General features: G+C 33.9%; 1 protein-coding gene across 5 annotated transcripts; it reads right to left on the reverse strand.

Annotated features, from left to right (window-relative positions):
* Positions 1-282: 282 nt before the first annotated feature.
* On the reverse strand, positions 283-22,081 carry LOC145319781 (sorting and assembly machinery component 50 homolog A-like). 5 transcript variants are annotated; one of them, XM_080162133.1, is made up of 18 exons: positions 21,953-22,081; positions 19,948-19,980; positions 19,210-19,286; positions 17,478-17,542; positions 14,455-14,550; positions 13,761-13,826; positions 12,531-12,581; positions 11,635-11,731; positions 11,182-11,249; positions 10,618-10,748; positions 8,371-8,478; positions 7,709-7,769; positions 6,833-6,937; positions 5,513-5,591; positions 5,016-5,059; positions 3,087-3,163; positions 2,833-2,912; positions 283-1,474 (listed from the first exon to the last, which is right to left on the reverse strand). In XM_080162133.1, the coding sequence occupies exons 1-18, from the start codon at positions 22,069-22,071 to the stop codon at positions 1,380-1,382; spliced, it is 1,452 nt and encodes a 483-aa protein (XP_080018259.1). In that variant the 5' UTR covers positions 22,072-22,081; the 3' UTR covers positions 283-1,379. The 5 variants fall into 5 exon arrangements, with proteins under 5 accessions (XP_080018259.1, XP_080018260.1, XP_080018262.1 ...); XM_080162134.1 differs by lacking the exon at positions 5,513-5,591 and adding an exon at positions 6,287-6,365; XM_080162135.1 differs by lacking the exons at positions 283-1,474; positions 2,833-2,912; positions 3,087-3,163; positions 5,016-5,059; positions 5,513-5,591 and adding exons at positions 6,489-6,565; positions 6,643-6,673.
* Between the last annotated feature and the right edge of the window lie 14 nt (positions 22,082-22,095).

The raw sequence follows: 22,095 nt of genomic DNA on the forward strand, positions 1-22,095 counted from the left end.
AATTAACAGAAATATGGGGGGTGGGTTAATGTTCAACTCTATCCCTGCAAAACTACCCTGTACAGCAGCGTTTCGGAGCCGGGAGCCGCAATATTTTTGGTGGAGCCGTATTTTTCGTTAAAAACGGAATCAACTCCAGATTAGCTAAAATGATTTTTAAAAAGTAATATTATAATTTGGCAACGGTCTATTTCTATATAATAAACTGAAAAACTATTGTTACTTAACAAATAGACACACATCCTTCTACTTTTATATAGCTTCAATTAAATAAAAGCAAAATATATTATATTATTTATTTTATTTTATCAAATTTAATAATGAACAAAAATTGATAAATTAATTTAAAGGTAGGAGCCGGAGCCGCATCAAAATTAAACGGCTCCGACACGCTGCTGTACAGTGTACACAATATAACCTAACCTAACCTTACCAAAGATAAAACAACACAAGAAAATCTAGCTTAGAGGGGGTTTCTGTGCTCGCTAAGCCCTCTGAGGGAAACCGATAACTTTAAAATATATCTACCACATCGTCTTATAAACAGTTGTCCGCGAATAGGAAAATTTAGGCAAAAATACAAACAGTAAAAAATGTTTTTATTTTTCTTTTCTTTTCTAGTGGACAATTGTTTATAATACGACATACATGACTTTACAGTATGGATGAGAACCGGTTTTAATCCAGTGGAAATAAATACGAAACAAAGCCATACTGGAAATATATTTAAAGATGTTTTAAATTTTTTTAATGGGTTAATATTAATGAAATGACAAAAACTACAATACGGATAAAATGCAACTAACTATGGAATAAGATCTTTAAAATATAAGAAGATTAAAAAATTCTAAAAAGATCTTTATTGTATGACTAGTTAAATTGTCGAGGATTAGAAATGTTAAAAATTGTCATTAAATTTTTAAATAAAATACTTAATACATAATATGAGAATTAAATGTAAATAAAAGATTTAAGTAAAAATTCTGATAATATTTAAAAGGCAGAACTCGACGTCGACAGCCTCCCAAAAATCCAGAAACGAATAAATAAGTGAGAAAAAAACGCAACTGGCACTTTCTTTAAAAATTTGATGTAACAGCCGCTGCTATTTAAAAGCAGCCGAAGGCAAGCCGTTATTAAATATCCCACTGCCGAGCCCTGCAGGTAAATAGTATACTTTGATAGAAATATTTAAAGATTTGTCAAAATGGAAAAGTCTAAAGAGGATTAGATTCATTTAATACTTTATTTTATTCGAACAATATTATCAATTTGAATATTTCATGGTTACAACAAGTTATTTGACTTTAAAACTATGGGGAAAGTTATCTTAAATTAATCTTTACTTAAAAAAATTGAAGTTTAAAACATGAATTAATTTAAAGGAATTCAGTGCCGAAGCCGAAGGAAAGTCCTGGTTTTGCTACACCCTGTTTCAGGGGGATGTTGTAGTTCAGCTCAAACCTTCCAAGATCTAAACAAAACAAATATTAGTTTGTATGTAGCCCTGATTCTCTGAAATAAGGATTCAGATACACACATAGATTGGAAGTGAGAATCCTGTGGTCAATCTTATACTGGTATGCTTCGTGCACAGCTGAGTCTATTCCATGTTATGTTACAAGCTGACTCTCATATAAAAAGTGAAAGAGTGTCCAAAGAATTTTTAAAAAAGGATGAAAACATCCATAAAAGCGAAGCACTGAAACGGTAGGACAAACGGACATTAACACTAAGTGTCTGAACTGAATAATCAGAATATAAAAGTACTAGAGTTGGCTCAATATAACTAAATCGCTAATGGCTAGTTTTCTATAAGTACATATCTATTTATCTATTTCTCAATAAATCAATTTTCCTCCCCCGTCATTACTATCTAAAAGAAAGAAGTAAATATTTATTAATTTAAATGATTTTAAAAAGATTTTTTAAATTTTTTTTTCTCACATTATCATCATAAAAGGGTTAAAATGATTAAAATTTTAGTTTTAATATTTTAACACAAACGAAGTGTCGCCACAATCGAATTCTTTTAAAATACAGTTTTCTTAGATTTACTCTATTATGAACGTATATTTTTTATTTATGAAAAAAGGATTAAATACTCCAATGTAATTCAAATATCAACATGAAGTGAAAAACTTAATTCATTCCATAAACAAATAGGATAAAGGTCTTATCGCTTTGTTCAATGAGAGTTTAATGAGGATTATTGGAGCACTATGAGTTTTAAACACTTTACCATTGGAAGACTCGAGCTCATTTCTAGACGTTTATTTCCTATATAGATCTGTCATGGATCTTGATGCAATAAAGCAGGCTGTTTTGTAAATGTTAAAAATTGGAAGATTTCATTCAATAAAAGTAATCGCAAATATACTTGGTAAATAACAGTCGAAGCAAAATTGTAAGTAAATTTGTTGAAAAACTGCTTGATACAGGATAATGTTTATGGACATACTTACATTTTTAGGACTTGATTATAGATTTGCTTCGCTTATAATATTGTTCTTTGTTGTCACAGGAATCAATATACAAAAAAAATCAAACGGATAATTAGATCACATAAAAATTTGTTAAAAAAGTAGAAAAATCAACATGTTTAAAATGGACGTACGGACATTCTGGTAATGCTTATAGAGTTGCTACGCTTTCTAAATCGTACCTAACTACTATAGGAATCACCATACAAAGTTTGAAATCGATAGGACAATTCTAAATAAATTAACGAAAAGAGCTATCTCTCTGTGATGGACGGACGTACGGACGAACCGACCCTAATTATAGAAAAGCTTCGCTTTTAAAAATTTGGATCTTTGGAAAATAGCTGACCTGAAATAGTGCCGACCAGACCGATGCCAAAGTAATGAGTAAATCCAGACAGGCTTCGGTTCCACTGCGCACTTTGCTCTCTGCAATAGGTATATAAAATTCAATATGTCCAATATGTCAAAAATCAGCCCCCTCCCCCCAATTTTTTCTTCTTTCAAAATCTAAATTAAAAAAAAAATTGGGTTATAGAATTCAACTTCCCCCCCTTTCGCAAGTGCCACTAGAGACCTCTAGGGGGCGTAACTGCTGCTTACCTGAAATATTGGCCAGTGAGGTAAGTATGGAATCTTGTAAATTTACACAGCATTGAGTTAGCTTGCAGCAGAGGTAACTAAAATAAACAAAATTTGCCCCACTAATCGCTTAATGGGGCAAAATTGTTTTCGTGAAAAATCCACCAAAATCACATTAAAAATCTACAAAAATTAAACAAAATCATAGAAGGGTTATTAACATAAGATTTTATTTAATTTTTGTAGATTCTTTATGTCATTTTGGAGGATTTTTCACGAAAACAATTTTGTTCCACTAAGCAATTAGTGGGGCAATTTTTTTAAAAGAATCCACCTCAGAACCCTTCCCCCCTCCATTATTTTTCAGTAAATTAAAATTAAGGTTTAAGGTAATTTCATTTTTGTTTAGGTTAGGTTAAATTGGATACATTGCAGCCCCTTATGGATAGAACACGCAGTGGTTAGGCAGAAAATAAAAAATGCCTCTCCTCTAATATTCCATTCATTAAAAAGGAGGTTTAATGCTCGCTAGGCAGTCTTTGGGAAAGTATATTGTAAATTCATTACCTATTAAACACTAAAATTAACGCACGCCTAGCCCAGAAAAGAATGCGGTAAAAAAACCCGGATTCGAATCCTTATTAGGTAAAACAACCTATTCCATCTAATTTTTTATTATGACCAGAAAAATACCCGGATTCGAATACTTATTAAGTAAAACAACCTATTTCATCAAATTTTTATTATGCAAAGGAAAATATTTCAAAAACAAGAACTTGTATGTTCGGACGTCATTACGGTAGAGTGAAGACAATTAACTGCAAGTTATCAGAGGGATTACTAAATTTAGGATAGGTCCGTCCGTCCGCAACTGATAGTCTTATCATTAATATAGTCATTAATGTTATAATTGTAGTAATGATTTTAAGCTTATCATAATGATTCCTGTAAAAATTAGGCACAATTTAGAAATCGTATCAATTCTATAATCGTTACGTAAAAGTCTGTATGTCCCTTTTTATCATTATGATTTTTACCTTTTCTGAAATATACTATGCCCTTAATTGTTAAAATATAATTTTCTTAGACGATTAGGTACAATGTTAAAACTTAAAGGCAAAGCAGCTCTATTATAATCAAGTCTTAAAATGTAGGTATGTCCACAATAAGCAAGGGGGGGGGGGGAGTTTGTACAGTTATAGGAAATGAAATATCAGTATCAAATTTTGCCCTGGCCGTTTGGGCTTGTTTTTATAGTTATCAATCTAATTCTTTTTGTAGACTCTTATATGATTGGATCTTCCTGTAAAACTTTAAAAAAATGAATTTTGGGACTTTCCTTCTAGGGGCTAGTGGAGCAAAAGACCCCCCCCCCCCCAAACAAAGCTTTTATTACATAAGAGAGTTGATTAGCCATCCCATATTTCATTTTTGTACTTTACTTATAGGGGTTTGTAAGCTCAAAACTTATAAATTTTGTATTTGGGGGGAGGGGGGTTGTTTTACCCCAAAAGCCCCTAGAAGTAAAGTGCAAAAATGAAATATGGGGTGACTAATCAACTTATTTATGTAATAAAAGGTTCCATTTAAAAAATCAGCTCGATATCTTAAAAAATGAGCTCATAACTTAAAATTTTAGTGTTTGGAGGGGTCTTTTGCTCCACTAGCCCCTAGAAGGAAAGTCTCAAAATTCAATTTTTAAAATTTTACAGGTAGATCCAGTCATATAAGAGAGTCTACAAAAAGAATTAAGTTGATAACTATAAAAACAAGCCCAAACGGCCAGGGCAAAATTTGATACTGAATTTTTATTTCTTATAACTGTACAAACTCCCCCCCCCCCCCTCCTTAAAAAGCCAATGTTTGTATGTCTGAACGCCTGATTTGTTTATATTGGCTTTTATGGATGTTGTCATTCTTGTTTTTTTTTTTCAAATTGAGAAAAATTACCTTTGACGTTATAGAAAACTTGTACAAGATAGATGTAAGATCTCCTAGAATTAATATTCGTAAATTGTGGGTTTTTGAAACCATAGTACGGAAAAGCCTTCAATTATATTTTGTTTAATCTGATGTAAAAAAAGGAAAAATACAGAAACTTTAGAGTCATATATAAAAAAAACCTTTCAAGTCCTAAATGATTGAACTATTAAGAAACAAGACTGGGACGACAACAAAATGATTAAAAGAGGTTAAATTTGAAACACGAGACTTAGAGACAGAATAGTTAAAAAGTAAATAACATATTTATTATCATGATCCGAATATGTTAGGTTTCTGTTGGATAAAACCAGTTCTAAATATGTACATAACAGGGGCTACGCCTGTTTACTGTTCACTGTAATGGAGAACCATATTGGCTAAGCAAATAAAGTTATCCTTTGCTACTCACATTCGCACACAGAAACACAAACATCCTGTTACTATTATCTAAAAAGGATACTAACCTGAGTAATTATTAAGAGTTTGGGAGCCTTGTCGAGTAAAGAGTCCACCTCTAGTATCAGATATCATGTGTACTGGAACCTATAATTATTAAGAATTTGGGAGCCTTGTCTAGTAAAGAGTCCACCTCTAGTATCAGATATCATGTGTACTGGAACCTATAATTATTAAGAATTTGGGAGCCTTGTCGAGTAAAGAGTCCACCTCTAGTATCAGATATCATGTGTACTGGAACCTATAATTATTAAGAGTTTGGGAGCCTTGTCGAGTAAAGAGTCCACCTCTAGTATCAGATATCATGTGTACTGGAACCTATAATTATTAAGAATTTGGGAGCCTTGTCTAGTAAAGAGTCCACCTCTAGTATCAGATATCATGTGTACTGGAACCTATAATTATTAAGAATTTGGGAGCCTTGTCTAGTAAAGAGTCCACCTCTAGTATCAGATATCATGTGTACTGGAACCTATAATTATTAAGAATTTGGGAGCCTTGTCTAGTAAAGAGTCCACCTCTAGTATCAGATATCATGTGTACTGGAACCTAAAATTATTAAGAGCTTGAGAGCCTTGTCTAGTAAAGAGTCCACCTCTAGTATCAGATATCATGTGTACTGGAACCTTTAATTATTAGGAGTCCTAGAGCCTTGTCTAGTGAAGAGTCCACCTCTAGTATCAGATATGATGTGTACTGGAACCTGAGTAATTATTAAGAGTTCTAGAGCCTTGTCTAGTGAAGAGTCCACCTCTAGTATTAGATACCATGTGTACTGGAACCTGAGTAATTATTAAGAGCTTGGGAGCCTTGTCTAGTAAAGAGTCCACCTCTAGTATCAGATATCATGTGTACTGGAACCTAAAATTATTAAGAGCTTGAGAGCCTTGTCTAGTAAAGAGTCCACCTCTAGTATCATATATCATGTGTACTGGAACCTAAAATTATTAAGAGCTTGAGAGCCTTGTCTAGTAAAGAGTCCACCTCTAGTATCATATATCATGTGTACTGAAACCTAAAATTATTAAGAGTTTGGGAGCCTTGTCTAGTAAAGAGTCCACCTCTAGTATCAGATATCACGTGTACTGGAACCTATAATTATCAAGAGCTTGGGAGCCTTGTCTATTAAAGAGTCCACCTCTAGTATCAGATATCATGTGTACTGGAACCTATAATTATTAAGAGCTTGAGAGCCTTGTCGAGTAAAGAGTCCACCTCTAGTATCAGATATTATGTGTACTGGAACCTGAGTAATTATTAAGAGTTTGGGAGCCTTGTCTAGTGAAGTGCTCTTTTCGCAATTAATTAAAAAGCTAGAAAAACGTTACCTGAGATGAACTACTGTTCGAGGGGAAGGTGTGTGAGACCATAGCAGCGAAGCCACCAGACACATATTTACCAAATGGATAATATGCTGAGATTCCACTTTTAATCTTAATTAACAAGAAATTATCAACAATAATGTAAACTAAGAGATGTAAAATTTTCGTCAGATTGTCTGTCTGCTTTTTAAGTAAATAGGTTATAGAAATTTTTTGGTCATTTTATTTTTTTTAAGGTGAATCATATAATTTTTTCTAATTATATCAACTGTTGGTTAAAGCTAGGCTGTTAAAGCTATTCCTGTTTACCTTAGGAAAATAGAGGCTAACTAGAATTTTATTTTTTTAAAGCGAAGCTTTTCTATAATTAGGGTCGGTCCGTCCGTCCGTCCTTAACGGATAGCTTTTTTCGCTAATTTAGGCATGTTAGAATTGTCCTATCAATTTTGCATGGTGATTCCTTTAGTAATTAGGTACGATTTAGAAAGCGTAGCAACTCTATGATCATTGCCAAAATGTCCGTACGTCCATTTTAAACATGTTGTCTTTTTTACTTTTTTTAACAACAAATTTGTATGTGATCTAATCATCCGATTGATCTGATTTTTGGTATATTGATTCCTGGGACAACAAAGTATAATGTTATTAGTGAAGCAACTCTATAATCAAGTCCTAAAAATATAAGTAAGTCCATAAATATAATCCTGTATAAAGCAGTTTTTTAACAAATTTACTTACAACTTTGCTTCGACTCTTATACATTTATATTCTGATTATTCAGTTCTGACACTATATAAGTGTTAATGCCCGTTTGTCCTTCTGTATCAGGGCTTCGCTTTTATAGATGTTGTCATCCTTGTTTTATAAATTATCTATAAATACCTGTTGAAAGTTAACATCACCAGTCCATGGGATCATAGCCAGTAAATGAGTCAGATAAAACCTTAAACAATATAAATTTTAATCCTTATGATACAGTAAAGGGATCTCTATGTGTACCGAAGGATCTCGCTAACCACTGAACCTATATGGTTCTCCTTTAGATCAGGGTAGATTTCTATAGGTCCTGGAAAGATTTATAACTATTTTTGGGAAGGGTACCATAACCCTCCTAAGAGAAATCGCCCCTAAATTCTTAATGTCTTTTATTCTGACGAGGTTTAGAGGGGGGGGGGGGCGAAAGTGACACTTTCTGAAACCAAAACTTAAAGTCAAAGGAACTCAACTAAAAAAAGAGTTACAGGTCTGAGATTTTGCATGGCAGTTGCTTTATAGGGGTACAATATGGAACTGTGAAGAAACGGCGGCGCAACCGCCGAAAACCGCCGATAAAAGGCAAAAAAAAATTCGGCGGGAAACGGCGGTTTTTTGGCGGTTGCGCCGCCGTTTCTTCACAGTTCCATATTGTACCCCTATAAAGCAACTGCCATGCAAAATCTCAGACCTGTAACTCTTATTTTTAGTTGAGTTCCTTTGTTGACTTTTAGTTTTGGTTTCAAAAAGTGTCACTTTCGCCCCCCCCCCCTTAAAAGTTTTATTCTTACTTGATGCCATGAGTTGGTAGTAACTGTGAGTCAAGCATGTTCAGGGAGAAACCGGTTTTCAAGCTTGGCATCAGCTGATAACCTGCATTTTCCATAACTGGACTCCATCTGAAAAAAAACCGGTTTTCGAACTTAACATTATCCATTACAAAAACTAGTTTTTGGACTTCGATATGGAATATATCCTACACTTCCACAAAACAACTTCTTACAAGATGTTCTTCCCAAGTTACTTTCTAGTTTTTTTTTAAACCGGACAGCAAAAATATAAAATTTTAGATTTCAAATTTGCTTTAGTTGAAATTCTCAGAGAGGTCTGTTAAATACACAAGTCATTTAATAATAAAGTTTTCATCTATACAAGGCGAAACACACCACGTTTTTAACCAAACACCTAAAGGGATAGTTCTATGAAGTGTATTTAAAGAGTTAAGGTACTTAGAGTAGTGAACTTTTATATGTCTTAGTAGAATATATTAGGCATTGGATAGATATGATTATATGTTAAAGAATTTTTAACATTGACCAGACCAAACTTTTTTTATTTGACAATATCGAAAAAAGTTAAAGAGATTTGCCACATAAATTACATGAGAATGGTCTATTTTTTTCCAAATATGTATAGCCAAAACACCAATTTTAGATAATCTTTTTCCACATATTTCACAAGAGTTATAAAAAAATTTAACAGGGGTTCCCCTTGGGACAAGTTACTTAAAAAACATAAAAAATACCGTCCGGTTCACTATAGGACAGGTTTTCTATAGATTATTATTAAAAAAATAAAGAAAACCATCCGGTTTCCTTACAATATACACATTATCTCAAGCGGAAATACCAACTAACCATACAACATATATATATATATATAAAAAGACCATTCTCATGTAATTTATGTTGCAAATCACTAACTCTTTTAGATATTGTCAAATAAAAAAAGTTTGGTCAGGTCAATGTTAAAATTCTTTATCACAATCATTTCTATCAAATAACACGCAACGAAGTTGAAAATAAAAATGAAAAACTCATTTTTTAAGGAAAATCCCTGGTAAAATCTCCTAATTTTAATCAATAACTTTATATTATGCACTACTACGTTATTTAAAATAGAAAAAACTTACAGTTCACTATTTTTTTTTAAATGCACTTCGTGAAACTATCCCTTTACTTTTCTATTAGGGTTGGCAATCCGTATCCCAATCCGGGATCCGGAATCAGCCCAATTTTTGGTCAATTTTGGAATCCGAATCCATATCCGGAATCCGTTTTTAATAGCGGATTCGGATTGAAGGCAAAGATTATCATCATTATATATAAAATCTTTTAAAATCTGGTTCGATTCTCGGAAGTGAATTATAGAGAACACCAAGAACATTAGTTTTTAGGACATGTAGCACTTAATTTTTTAAATTCAAAAAAAGCCTTTTAAAATATTGAAAGAATCCGGAATCCGCCATTTTTTTGACGGATTCTTGTAAGAATCCGAATCCGGTCCAAAATTTTAACGGATTGCCATCCTTATTTTCTATATCAACAAAACATGGGTTAAAACTTGGCAATAGTGAACTTCAAATAAAATCTGACAGTATAAATTCCTAAATAGATTTTTAAAATTATATTTTATGGATTTTTGCTATAAAGAGGTTAATCAATGATAGATAATCATATTTGAAATCTTCAATTTAAAAAGGTTTTAAAAAGATTATACCATGTTAATTGATATATCATATTAATGTACTACTAAACTTGATTTCAATTTATAAATCAAGAAGCCAAACTAATTTGGAATTATCAGATTTATTTAATAATCTCAAGATGAAAGGAAAATTTCAATCTGGGCTATAAATTTTATTTAATCTCTGTAGACGAATTAGTTCATTTGAAAAATTACAGCTTTTATTGTTATTCCTGTTTTGTGATTTAAAACAGCCAATTACTTGAAAGCAACAAAATATGGATATATAGGTGTGTAATGTAATTAACATGGAGTTGGGTTTGTAACAATTTTTCAAAATTTGACTAGTTTCCCTGTACTGAACCTGTGTGCCCCCTTGAGGTGGTCAGTGTTCCTGTACTGTACCTGTGTGCCCCCTTGAGGTGGTCAGTGTCCCTGTACTGTACCTGTGTGCCCCCTTGAGGGTGGCCAGTGTCCCTGTACTGTACCTGTGTGCCCCCTGGAGGGTGGTCAGTGTCCCTGTACTGTACCTGTGTGCCCCCTGGAGGGTCGCCAGTGTCCCTGTACTGTACCTGTGTGCTCCCTGGAGGGTGGCAAGCCTTGACCAGTTGACAATAGACTTTGCCAGATCCAGTCCAAGCTTGCAGGACAAGGTGACACTCCCATTTCTCACTTCAGAGCCCAGAGATAAACTTCGGTTTCCCTAATAATTATATCCTTATATAAAAAAGGAGGCCTGCATGTTTGTCTGAACTTAAATATAATGTTATTTATAGTCATTTTATATATTAAGTATTACACCAAAAAAAAATTAACTTTAAAAACAATACCTTAGAAGAATTGACTTGCTGACAGACGTACAGAGTGAGTGAGAGGAAACTAACAGGGAGGGAGGTGACATTGGGCTGTTGATTACACTAGTCCCAAAAATTTTTAATAAACTTTTCTAATTTGTTGGACTTTTGGGACTTTCATTAAATTTTGATTGGTTTGATCATCAAGTTGAGTTACCAGCATGTCGACCACAAATTGTAATCTATAGAAGGGTTAAATTTGTGTATCATCGTTGTGGATATTCATCAATTCAATGACCATTGTCTTATCCCTTTAGATTCCTCTGTAAGTAAAAAGTATACCTGAACCAATGGAATATTGAATGGTAGGTTGTACTGTTGGTTAGATATACTCACATAAAATTTGCTTCCTAAAAATTAATTTTAATGTTAATAAAAAAATCAGTCTTAGGTCTGATAGTCTTCTGAATTTATTTTTATCAATTTAACTTTTCATGTATAATGGCATAACTGTTTTAAAAACTTATACAGGCCTGACTAGAGATAGAGATGTGTCCCTAGTAGAGTTGATACCTCTAGTATACTCTACTAGGTACTAGGTATACCTGTTTGTAATCCTTTAATAGGTCTTACTAAAGATAGAGATGTCTCCCTAGTAGAGTTGATACCTCTAGTATACTCTACTAGGTACTAGGTATACCTGTTTGTAATCCTTTAATAGGTCTGACTAGAGATAGGGATGTCTCCCTAGTAGAGTTGACTCCTCTAGTATACTCTACTAGGTACTAGGTATACCTGTTTGTAATCCTTTAATAGGTCTGACTAGAGATAGGGATGTTTCCCTAGTAGAGTTGACTCCTCTAGTAATCTCTACTTGAACTCTGTCCCCACGTCCTGTAGCAATAATAACATCCAGATAAACATTTTGGGAATAAGCCCTTTCGTGGCAACGCACCTTAAGGGGCAATTCGTCGTATTTTTAAAATGGCTTTTGATAGGTTATCTTAGGTTAGGTTACATTGGGTTAGGTGATTGCCCCAGAGGGTTAGGCAATTGGCCCCGCAGGGTTAGAGCCCACCGCATGGGGTAGAAATTGGAGAAAAGCTACTGTGAAAATACGAAGAATCGCCCCTTAAGAAGCGTTGCCACGAAAGCGACTATACCCAACATTTTAAACAAAAAGACAACAACAATTGTTTTCACCCAAAGTGACTAGTCGAGCATAGAAACTCCAAGGAAAATAAAGGAGGGGGGGGGAGGTTGCTTATTAATTTAGGTCAGGAAATTACACACGTTTGTACCAGGGATCTAAAATAATACAATGGCTGATAATTGATGTACAATAAGTACATCCCTAATGATTTTTCACAATATTACTTCTTCTAAAAGAAAACATTATTATTAAACTTTTGGGACTACTTCAATAAACAGCCCAATGTTCCCTCCCTCTCTACGTTTGTCCAGTCATTGTTTCTATCCATGCGGGTATTTCCAAGCCCATATTTGACCTAACCTAACCAAAAAACAAAAATGTCATCTTTTAGGTTTGTCTTTAGTCTACTTTCAGTTTTAAGAAAATTTTCTACATTTTATATAACTCATCATTAAATTAAGATTAATTAGAGAAAATTCCATTCTGAATAATTTTACTGTAGAGTGGCAGGTCTAATAAATAATATCTGAAATGTATTTCCTGTAACATTGCATAGACCAGTTCTAACGACTAAGCCAACTTCATTTTCCTAAAAAGAAGGAAAATTAAATCAAAATTGTATCAGACATTAGGTGCCTAATTTGAATTAAGAGGTAATTTTTTTAGCGTATTTTCCGCAAAGTTGTGTGTTACCGTTTAGTCATTTACGCTTGTTAAGTCAAACTGTTCTTAATTATGACCATTTCATCTATAATACAAAGTAGAACGATGTTTGTTTGTCTGTCTGTTTGTTTGTAGCGAAGGATCTCGCTAACCGCTGAACCGATCGGGTTCTCCTTTACAGGGTAGCTTCTCATAGGTCCCGGGAAGGTTTATAACTATTTTTTTAGGGGGTGGGACACCCCTAACCCCCCAAAAAATGAAAAATACCCCCCCCCTAAAAAAAAAATCTTAAATTTAAAAAAAAAAAACCTAAAACACGAAAAATTAGATTGATAAAATACTCTTGGGGCAAAGCCCCTAGAGGCTAGGGGCGAAGCCGCTAGTATCTATACATTTGGCCATAGTTAAGAACATTTTGACTTAATAAGTGTACTTGACTAAACAGTAACTTTAGAAAAAAAAGAACACGCAAAAAGCTAAAAACGAGGTGCTTTTTTCGATAATGCGACTTTTTCCAACGTCAAAATTCCCCTGAAATGAAAAAAAGGCCTTAATATAGTGCTTTCTTTAAGTGTATTTCAATATTATTCAACTCTAAATTCATTAAAGAAAACTATTAATTTCCGTAAATAGAGGTCCATTTGCCTAAGCTTTTAATACACATAGTTCTTTGGTCTTTGAATAGGTAAAAGGAGACGATTTCTTTAAGACTTATCTCAAATGGTAAAAAATTGAGAGGAGACTAGGCATGGCAACAAAAAAATACTTTAAAAATTACTAGCGGATACGCCCCTAGAGGCCTTTAGTGGCACTTTAAATGTTTTTGTTTGTTAAAGTCTCTACGATAATTCTTTATGTTACGGATACCTCTTTATGTTACGTTGAAGTCTCCCAGATCTTAAAAAAATTTCAATTTTTTTGTCATTTCTCTTGGGAGGTTGGTGGTATCCTCCCCCAAAATAGTTATAAACCTTCCCGGGATCCATGAGAATCTACCCTGTTAAGGAGAACCCGATCGGTTCAGCGGTTAGCGAGATCCTTCGGTACAGACACACAGACAAACAAACATCCTGTTACTTTAGTATAAGGATATTCAAAAGCTTACCTCATAACAATTGGTGAGCCCAACGTTCATGTAGGTCAAGCCAAGTTCCGTAACTTTAATGTTCACCTAAAAAATTTTATAACACGGATTACAACATCCATAAATGTTTTAAATGTACCTTCGGACATTCTGATAATTATTATAGAGTTGCTGCACTTTCTAAATCGTACATAACTACTATAGGAATCACCATGCCAAGTTTCAAATGGATAGGACAATTCTAACATGTCCAAATTAGCTAACACTTAAGGACGACAGATTCTAATTATAGAAAAGCTTCGATATAAAAAATAAAAAAAATAAGAAATCAAATGCTTTGTTAAGTTCTAAAGTACGCTATTTATTTATTTTTTTTGTCTAAAATATTCAGTTAGAAAAACCATGAACTTTCTATCTTAGTCCTTTTAGTTTTATATAATCTTTATAAAAAAAAAAAACTTATATTTGGTTAGAGTTTGTTACTGTTTTGAGTTTGCCAAACTTAACTACTAAACTTTGAAGCGATTTCTCCATTTTAGGAAAGCTTCAAATAAGTCACGGGGTTGCTTTCAGGCTATTTTATTTTTACCAATCAAAATTTAATCAAAGTCCCCCAGGTTGGTAAGCCACAAATAAGGAAACGCAATTATAAGACTTTAGGGACTAGTTTAATAAACAGTCCAATGTCTCCCCCCTCCCTGAATAGAACTCCTACCTCGTAGAGTTGCTCACCATCATCAGATTCAACTGTGTCCACAACTATATTCACTGTTCTAAAGCATCCCAGCTCCTTCAGGTCTCTTTGCACTCTCTGGACATTTCATTACACATTTTAGAATTGAGCTGGATCTTTAAATCATTTTAGTGGTGAGCCAGATCGGGGTGAGCCAACTTTCCACCAATGAGAGCACAGCATTTTATGAAAAGCCGCGCTGTGATTGTCTAAAATTCGGCGCACCCGATCTGGCTCGCCACTAGAATGATTAAAAATCAAGCAGCCTTGGATTGTTTTAAAGCGAGCAGAAATGGGGCTGGGATCTAAAGGGATAAGACAATGGTCGATAAATTGATGTACATCCCCAATGATGATACACAAATTACTCCTTCTGTTGAAACATTGGGACACTCAACTTTATGAACCAACCAATCAAAATCAAATAACGTCCCCAAAGTTGTTAAGCTTACTAATAAGAAAATGTTATTATAAAACTTTGGGGAATAGTGGAAAATAAAAATGGAATAGTGGTTGTTTCCAATCTAGTAATGTTTGAACTTTTCAACCAATAAACAAAATCTATAGAAAAGACAAATTTGTTTAGCATAATTGAATGTATATTGTACATTAATTTAACTTTGATTGCCTTGTTATAAAGTATACCTATTTAGAGTGTTTTTCCTATAGTTTAAAAGTCCCTAATTAAACCTACTTATCATTACACAAAAAGAAACTTTTCCTTTGAGTATTAAGAAAAAGAAAACCCTAATGGAAAAATAAGTTATTAATAGACATAATATTACATAACAATTAAAAATGAAAAGAGAAGTCCCAAGTCAAAGTTATTTAGTTGACGCAGTTATAGTTCTGATAATTATGTAAATCTTTAGAGTAAAATTATTTTCATAGATAAACTGGCAAGGCCAAGTTTGTTCGAAAGACGTGTAAAATGTATTTTAGTAATAAAAATATCCTTTGAGTTGATCCTAATGTACATACATATCCCTATATTAATAAAGTAACGGGATCACTATCTGTTTGTCTAGTTGAACGATATGGTTCTCCTTTATCGGTTCTGGGAAGGTTTATAGCTATTTTATGAGAGCGTATCACAAAAAAAAACGCTGCAAAAAACATAACTAACCCCATCTAGCGGCGAAAAAAACATTTTATAGTAAACAGTTAATCTTAACATAGTTTGAAAAGAAAACATTTACGTGCCCCTAGAGGCCTCTTGGGGGGGGGTGTAGTCGCCAGTATAACATATAGCATCATAAAATAGCTATTTTCGCATCGTATTATAGACAGCTTTCCATGGATAGTAAAATAAAAAATTATCAGATTAATATCAGTGTTGTTGGCCCGGAGGGGTCGAAGGCATGGGCCCACAAAACAAAAATGTTCTACCTTATGTTTTAGCAATTTTTAAAAAAATTATCAAAATCGTTTAAGATAGGTATGTAAAAGTAGCACGACAATTTTGAAAAGTAAGACAGAAACACAAAAACAAAGTTTTTAGAGTCATACAAAAAAATACATTAAATAGTAGTGAAAGAAGTCTTAAGGGATGCTTCATTTACCCATAACTTTGTAAACATTTCCAATCATGATAAACAAAATCACATATTCTATAGACTAAAATTATTAGTGTTTGCACATTACAAGTTTGCACAACCCAATCAAAATTGAATAAAAGTCTTGAAAGTTTGTAGGACAATAAATGAGAGAACGTGTTAGTAAAACCAGTATAATTAACAATCCAATGTTCCCTCCCTCACGCATCCATAAACATATATCATACAAAGTAGAACGATGTCTGCCTGTTTGTTTGTAGCGAAGGATCTCGCTAACCGCTGAACCGATTGGGTTCTCCTTTACAGGGTAGCTTCTCATATGTCCCAGGAAAGTTTACAACTATTTTCTTGGGGGGTGGGACACCCCCAACCCCCCTAAAAAATGAAAAATACCCCCACCCAAAAAAATTTTCTTTTTCTTTTTAGAACTAAAATTAAAATAGTGAACGGACTACCCCCCCCCCCCCACCCCCACAAAAAAAGTTCCCCCTCCCAAGTTATTTTTTTTGTACATTTTTATTTTAAATCTAAAATAAGAAAATTTGGTTTTATCAACATCTTGGGGCCCAAGCCCCTAGAGGCGAAGCCGCTAGTATATCATAAAATGACTTATAATATCTATAATAAAAAGTAGAACGATGTCTGTCTGTCTGTCTGTCCGTCTGAAGCTTAGGATCTCAGTAACCGCTGAACCGATTTGGCTCTACTTTTCAGGGATTTTACCTACTGGTCCTGTGATGGTTTTAAGCTATTTACTTGGGGGGTTGGACACCCCCAACCCCCCCTCCAAAAAATGAAAACACCCCCCCCCCAAAAAAAAAATATTTCTTATTAAAACTAAAATTAAAATAGTGGGATCGACTACCCCCCCCCCCAAAAAAAAATTAAAAAATTGCCCCCCCCCAAATTTTTTTTTAAATTTTTCTTTTAAATCTAAAATACGAAAAATTGGTTTGATTAAAGCTCTTCGGGCAAAGCCCCTAGAGGCTAGGGGCGAAGCTGCTAGTTAATAATACAAAGTAGAACGATGTCTTTCTGTCTGTGTGTGTCTGTACCGAAGGATCTCGCTAACCGCTGAACCGAGCGGGTTCTCTTTAACAGGGTAGATTCTCATAGGTCGCGGGAAGGTTTATAACTATTTTGTGGGAGGGTACCACCACCATCCCAAGAGAAATCACAACAAAATCGAAAATTTTAAAAATATTTGAGAGACTTGAACGTAAAAAAAGGAGGTATCGTAGAGACTTGAACAAAAAACATTTAAAGTGCCACTAGAGGCCTCTAGGGGGCGTAGTCGCTAGTGACTAATAATATAGTAGCTACGTTTAATCTATTTTGATAGATAAGGTTTCTTTTCGTGTTATTTTTCCTTTTACTTCTAATATGCAAAACATATATTTTTCGGCTTATGTTCCCATGCCCAAAATATTTCAATTCTAAACATGTTTCCTTGGTTGTTTCAATGATGTCTTGGAAAGATTGAACGTGGAACAGTGGCTTCAGTCTGTCTGTAACTAAACAAACAAGTTCAGGTTCAATAGTAGCATAGCTTTTGAAACAATTTTCGTATTGCATTACAGAGGTGGATTCTTAAAAAAATTTGCCCCACTAATCGCTTAGTGGGGCAAAATTGTTTTCGTGAAAAATGAATCCTCCAAAATCACATAAAAAAATCTACAAAAATGAAATAAAATATTATGTTAATAACCCTTCTATGATTTTGTTTACCTAATTTTTTTTGTAGATTTTTAATATGATTTTGGTGGATTTTTTACGAAAACAATTTTGCCCCACTAAGCGATTAGAGGGGCAATTTTTTTTTAAAGAATCCACCTCTGCATACAGTTGTTCGTGAGAGAGTAAACTTTACCCTCCTAATTATCCTAGGAATCAGCATTTCAATTAGGATAATTACATCAAATCATTTATTTCTTCAAATAAGCCAAATTGTTTCTTACTGTCAGAGGAATAATTATGCTAAGTTTGAAATCGATAGGACAATTCAACATTCCTAAATCAACGGAAAGACCTATCCGTTTCGGACGTACTGATAAAAGGATTCCACAATATAAGAAAGTGTAAAATAAAACGATTTAAAAACAAAGAGAACTATGCACGAACGAGAGCAAGTGATTCTAAGCACCTTCCAGCAGTGATTCCAATTGTTTTTTTGGTGTGAATATACAAGGGTTATGTTTAATATTGTTATATCGATTTGTTATAACATTAAGTTTCACCATAGTTTTACATGAAAAAACTTTGAATTATTAAGCATTTTTTACTAAATTTTATCAAATGTTTTGTTTCGTTCAAACTGCTGGGACATATTATAAACCCTTATTTATGAAAAATTTTGACAAAGAGATGGTAACTTGTAATATTGTTTACTGTTTTATTAGTGTACTTTCCTAATTTACAGCATTTCATTATGTTATGGTGTATTATTTTATTAGCACTCTTGAACTTAACAAAACATTTGATGTTATTTCGTCAGAAAATGCTTAAGTTTTATTCATAACTTAATTTATTTAGTTGGTACCTATGACTATATCAATAAATATTTAATTTCCATAATCTACCTCTTTATATTGTAAGCAGTTCATGTTCGATATTGTAAATACCCATCAATAAACAAGGGGGGGGGGGGGGGTAAGTTTTGCCACTTTCGCGTAAACAGTGTTCTGTGGACCAGGTATTGATTTTAGATTATAGGTTATTTAGGATAAAAGTTTACTTTTGGGTATTAGTTCACGTATATTTAATCATTTTTTGAATAAATCTCCAGGTTCAGGTGCTGCATGCTGGAAGGTCGTTTCTGGACAGGTAAAAAAATTAATTTTTTTTGTTTGAAGAGTTAGAGAGCAACTTATAAAACAAAATATGCTTCTTTTTGAATGTTATTAACATATCTGCAGAAAAAATTTAATTCGGCCTCCAGGTTCAGGTGCTGCAGGCCTCCAGGTCCACTCTGGAGAGGTAAAAATTAAAAATATTTATTTGAAGAAATAGAAGTACACTTATTTAGTAAACTTTTATCCTAAATAACCTATAATCTAAAATCAATACCTAGTCCACAGAACACTGTTTACGCGAAAGTGGCAAAACTTACCCCCCCCCCCTTAAACGAACGTACACTAATTATAGATTAATTGCACAACAAAAAATGTAAAAAATAACTTACTTAAGTAATCTTTGGTTTTCTCTAGCCCGTCAATATTCACTTTGCTAATCTTCGCCTTCATGTCTTTCATTTGCTTTCTTAATAAAACAAGGATGACAACATACATAAAAGCAAAGCTCTGAAACCGTAGGACAAACGAACGTTAACACTTGTAGACTGTTTCAGAAATAAATAATCAGAATGTTAAAGTATTTAAAGTCGAAACAACATTGCAAGTGAATTTGTAGAAAAACTGCATAAATACAAGACATACTTAAATTTTTAGAACTTGACTATTGATATGCCTCGCTTATTGTCTAAGGAATCAGTGTTCCAAATTTCAGATAAATCGGATAATTATGACATAAAATTTTTTTGCGAAAAAAGTTCAAATCAAAATGATTAAAATGGACGTACGGACTTTCTGGTAACAATTATAGAGTTGCTACACTTCCTAAATCGAACCTAGCTTCTACAGGGAATCACCATGCAAAGTTAGAAATCGATAGGACTATTCTAACATGCATAAATTAACGAAAAAAGCTATCAGTTCAAGACGTACGGATTGACGTACCGAATTGATTCATTTTAGAATTAAGTTGAGTGTTCAAACGTTTCAACCACTAAATTTAATCTACACAATTTTAGTATTTTGTGTGTCATTATTTAGGCGGGGGGGGGGGGGGGAGTACATCAATTTATCGGCCATTGTCTTATCCCTTTAGATACCTGGCTAATATAGAATAAAGAATAACTTACCTGAACTTTAGGTCACGATATTCACGAAGATCTCTAGAGGTCCCATCAGTTTATTTTATTTTATAGCAATTTTGAAGTTTTTGGGCAAATGTATATCCTCTAGAGGACGGAATACACTAGCTTATTACACGTATAGGTTTATTTTGTGTATTTTGCTAGTAAAGTGCATGATTTCTTGGCTAAACGGCCCACAGACACCCAACCCTTTAACTACATGACTTTTTCTAGAAGTCCTAAAGTTCTGGCATTCCACCCTTATTAACCTCTAAGTTCACGCCAACAACTTAGCAATAAGAGGATTAGGTTTGGGCCGGATACTTTTTTTTGCCGGATACCAGATATCCGGCTGATTTATAATGCCGGATATCCGGTTTTGGCCGGATATCTGTACAACGATGCGTACAATCATGAACTAGTCAATAAGCTTGTCACTTGGAATAATAATACACAAAGTTGTGCAATAAAAAAAGGTTGGTGTCTGAAGGATACTCAGTCAACCATCCTTTCATTAAGCATTATCTCTTTTCTGTGTAGACTGTAAGCTAAATGTTATTTAAGTTTAAAAAGACAAATATAGAGCTACAAAATATGTATATTTTTTCCATATTTTTGTTCAGCTATATAAAGTTGTATTTCGTATTTTTTTGGAAATTATTTTGCCTGAACATTTTGTTTTTGTTGTTGCTTGTTTTAGGAGATTGAATCATATTGACTAGAAATGTAATTAAAGATCTTTAACGGCTAGAAATTCCGGGTGTAGTCCCTTTCGTAACATAGCACCTTATAAGAAGATTCTTCGTATTTTTCACAGTAGCTTTTTTCCTATTTCTAGCCCCTGCGGGTGGCTCTAACCATGCGGGGCCAATTATCTAACCCGGTGGGGCAATCACCTAAACCAATATAACCTAAAATAACCTATAAAAAGTCATTTTAAAAATACGACGAATCGCCCCTTATGGGGCGATGTTACGAAAGGGACTATACCCAAAATTCCTTTTAAGTTGGACGGATCATCTAATTCTAGGGTCACAAGTGATTAAACGAGGGTTCCAAAACAAACGAAGGAGTAACAAACGTCGGAGAGGATATACACAGGAGTGTCTAAAATATTAGGTCAATTGAGTATTTCCATACAAGTATGTACATTGTACATATTATATAAATTAGGGTTGGCAATCCGAATTAGGAATCCGTTTTTTAATAGCAAGGCTAAAATTAGCGTCTTGAGTTTTTTAGTCCGAATATATATTATAATTTTTAACAGTCATTTTGGACGCTGAAAAATCGCAGCTTTAGATTCTGCTCAATACCCGGTAAAATTGAATCCCTTAATTTATTTTTTTAAAAAGGCCTTTTAAAATATTGCTAAAATCCTGAATCCGGAATCCGCGGAGAATCCGTTTTATTTTTGGACGGATTCTTGTAAGAATCCGAATCCGGTCCAAAAATTAGACGGATTGCCATCCCCAATACAAATAAGCCCCCTCACTCAGTGGTTAAGCTTTTAAAAAACCTAGAACATGATTTGAAATAGGTTGGGGATTAAGCGTCAACTCCGACGTTTGTCACTACTGCGTTTGTTCTAGGACCGTAAACTAAGAATAAAGGGGGGGGGGGGCGAAAGTGACACTTTTTGTAACCAAAACTAAAAGTCAACAAAAAACTCAACTAAAAAAAGAGTTACAGGTCTGACATTTTGCATGGCAGTTGCTTTATAGGGGTACAATATGGAACTGTGAAAAAACGGCGGCGCAACCGCCCGAAAACCGCCGAGAAAAGGCAAAAAAATATTCGGCGGGCAACGGCGGTTGCGTCGCCGTTTTTTCACAGTTCCATATTGTACCCCTATAAAGCAACTGCCATGCAAAATGTCAGACCTGTAACTATTTTTTTAGTTGAGTTCCTTTGACTTTTAGTTTTGGTTTCAAAAAGTGTCACTTTCGCCCCCCCCCCCCCCCTTTCTTTTTTTGGTAGGTTTATAAAAAGGTGAAAATTAAACTGATTCCTTTTAATGCGCTTCACTTTCAATTTTCCCTCGCGGATTTCTTTTTCAATGAGTTTTCTCTCCGCAGATTTTTGTTTGTCCTCTCGCAGCTGAAAATACGCGGCCACATTTTGCCACATTCTACAATATACATCTGCAAAAAA

Source organism: Acartia tonsa, chromosome 5, assembly GCF_053477335.1.
Source record: "Acartia tonsa isolate MP-2025a chromosome 5, ASM5347733v1, whole genome shotgun sequence".
In the NCBI taxonomy this organism is placed as follows: domain Eukaryota; kingdom Metazoa; phylum Arthropoda; class Copepoda; order Calanoida; family Acartiidae; genus Acartia; species Acartia tonsa.

Bases quoted from the DNA above. Each gene is read 5' to 3' on its own strand.
- LOC145319781 (XM_080162133.1), bottom strand. From the start codon at position 22,071: ATGTGGCAAAATGTGGCCGCGTATTTTCAGCTGCGAGAGGACAAACAA. The intron at 19,981-21,952 runs GAATCAGTTTAA...TGGGACCTCTAG, and splicing joins AAAGTGAAGCGCATTAAAAG to AGATCTTCGTGAATATCGTG. The intron at 14,551-17,477 runs GAAACATGTTTA...TGAAATGTCCAG, and splicing joins ACATCATTGAAACAACCAAG to AGAGTGCAAAGAGACCTGAA.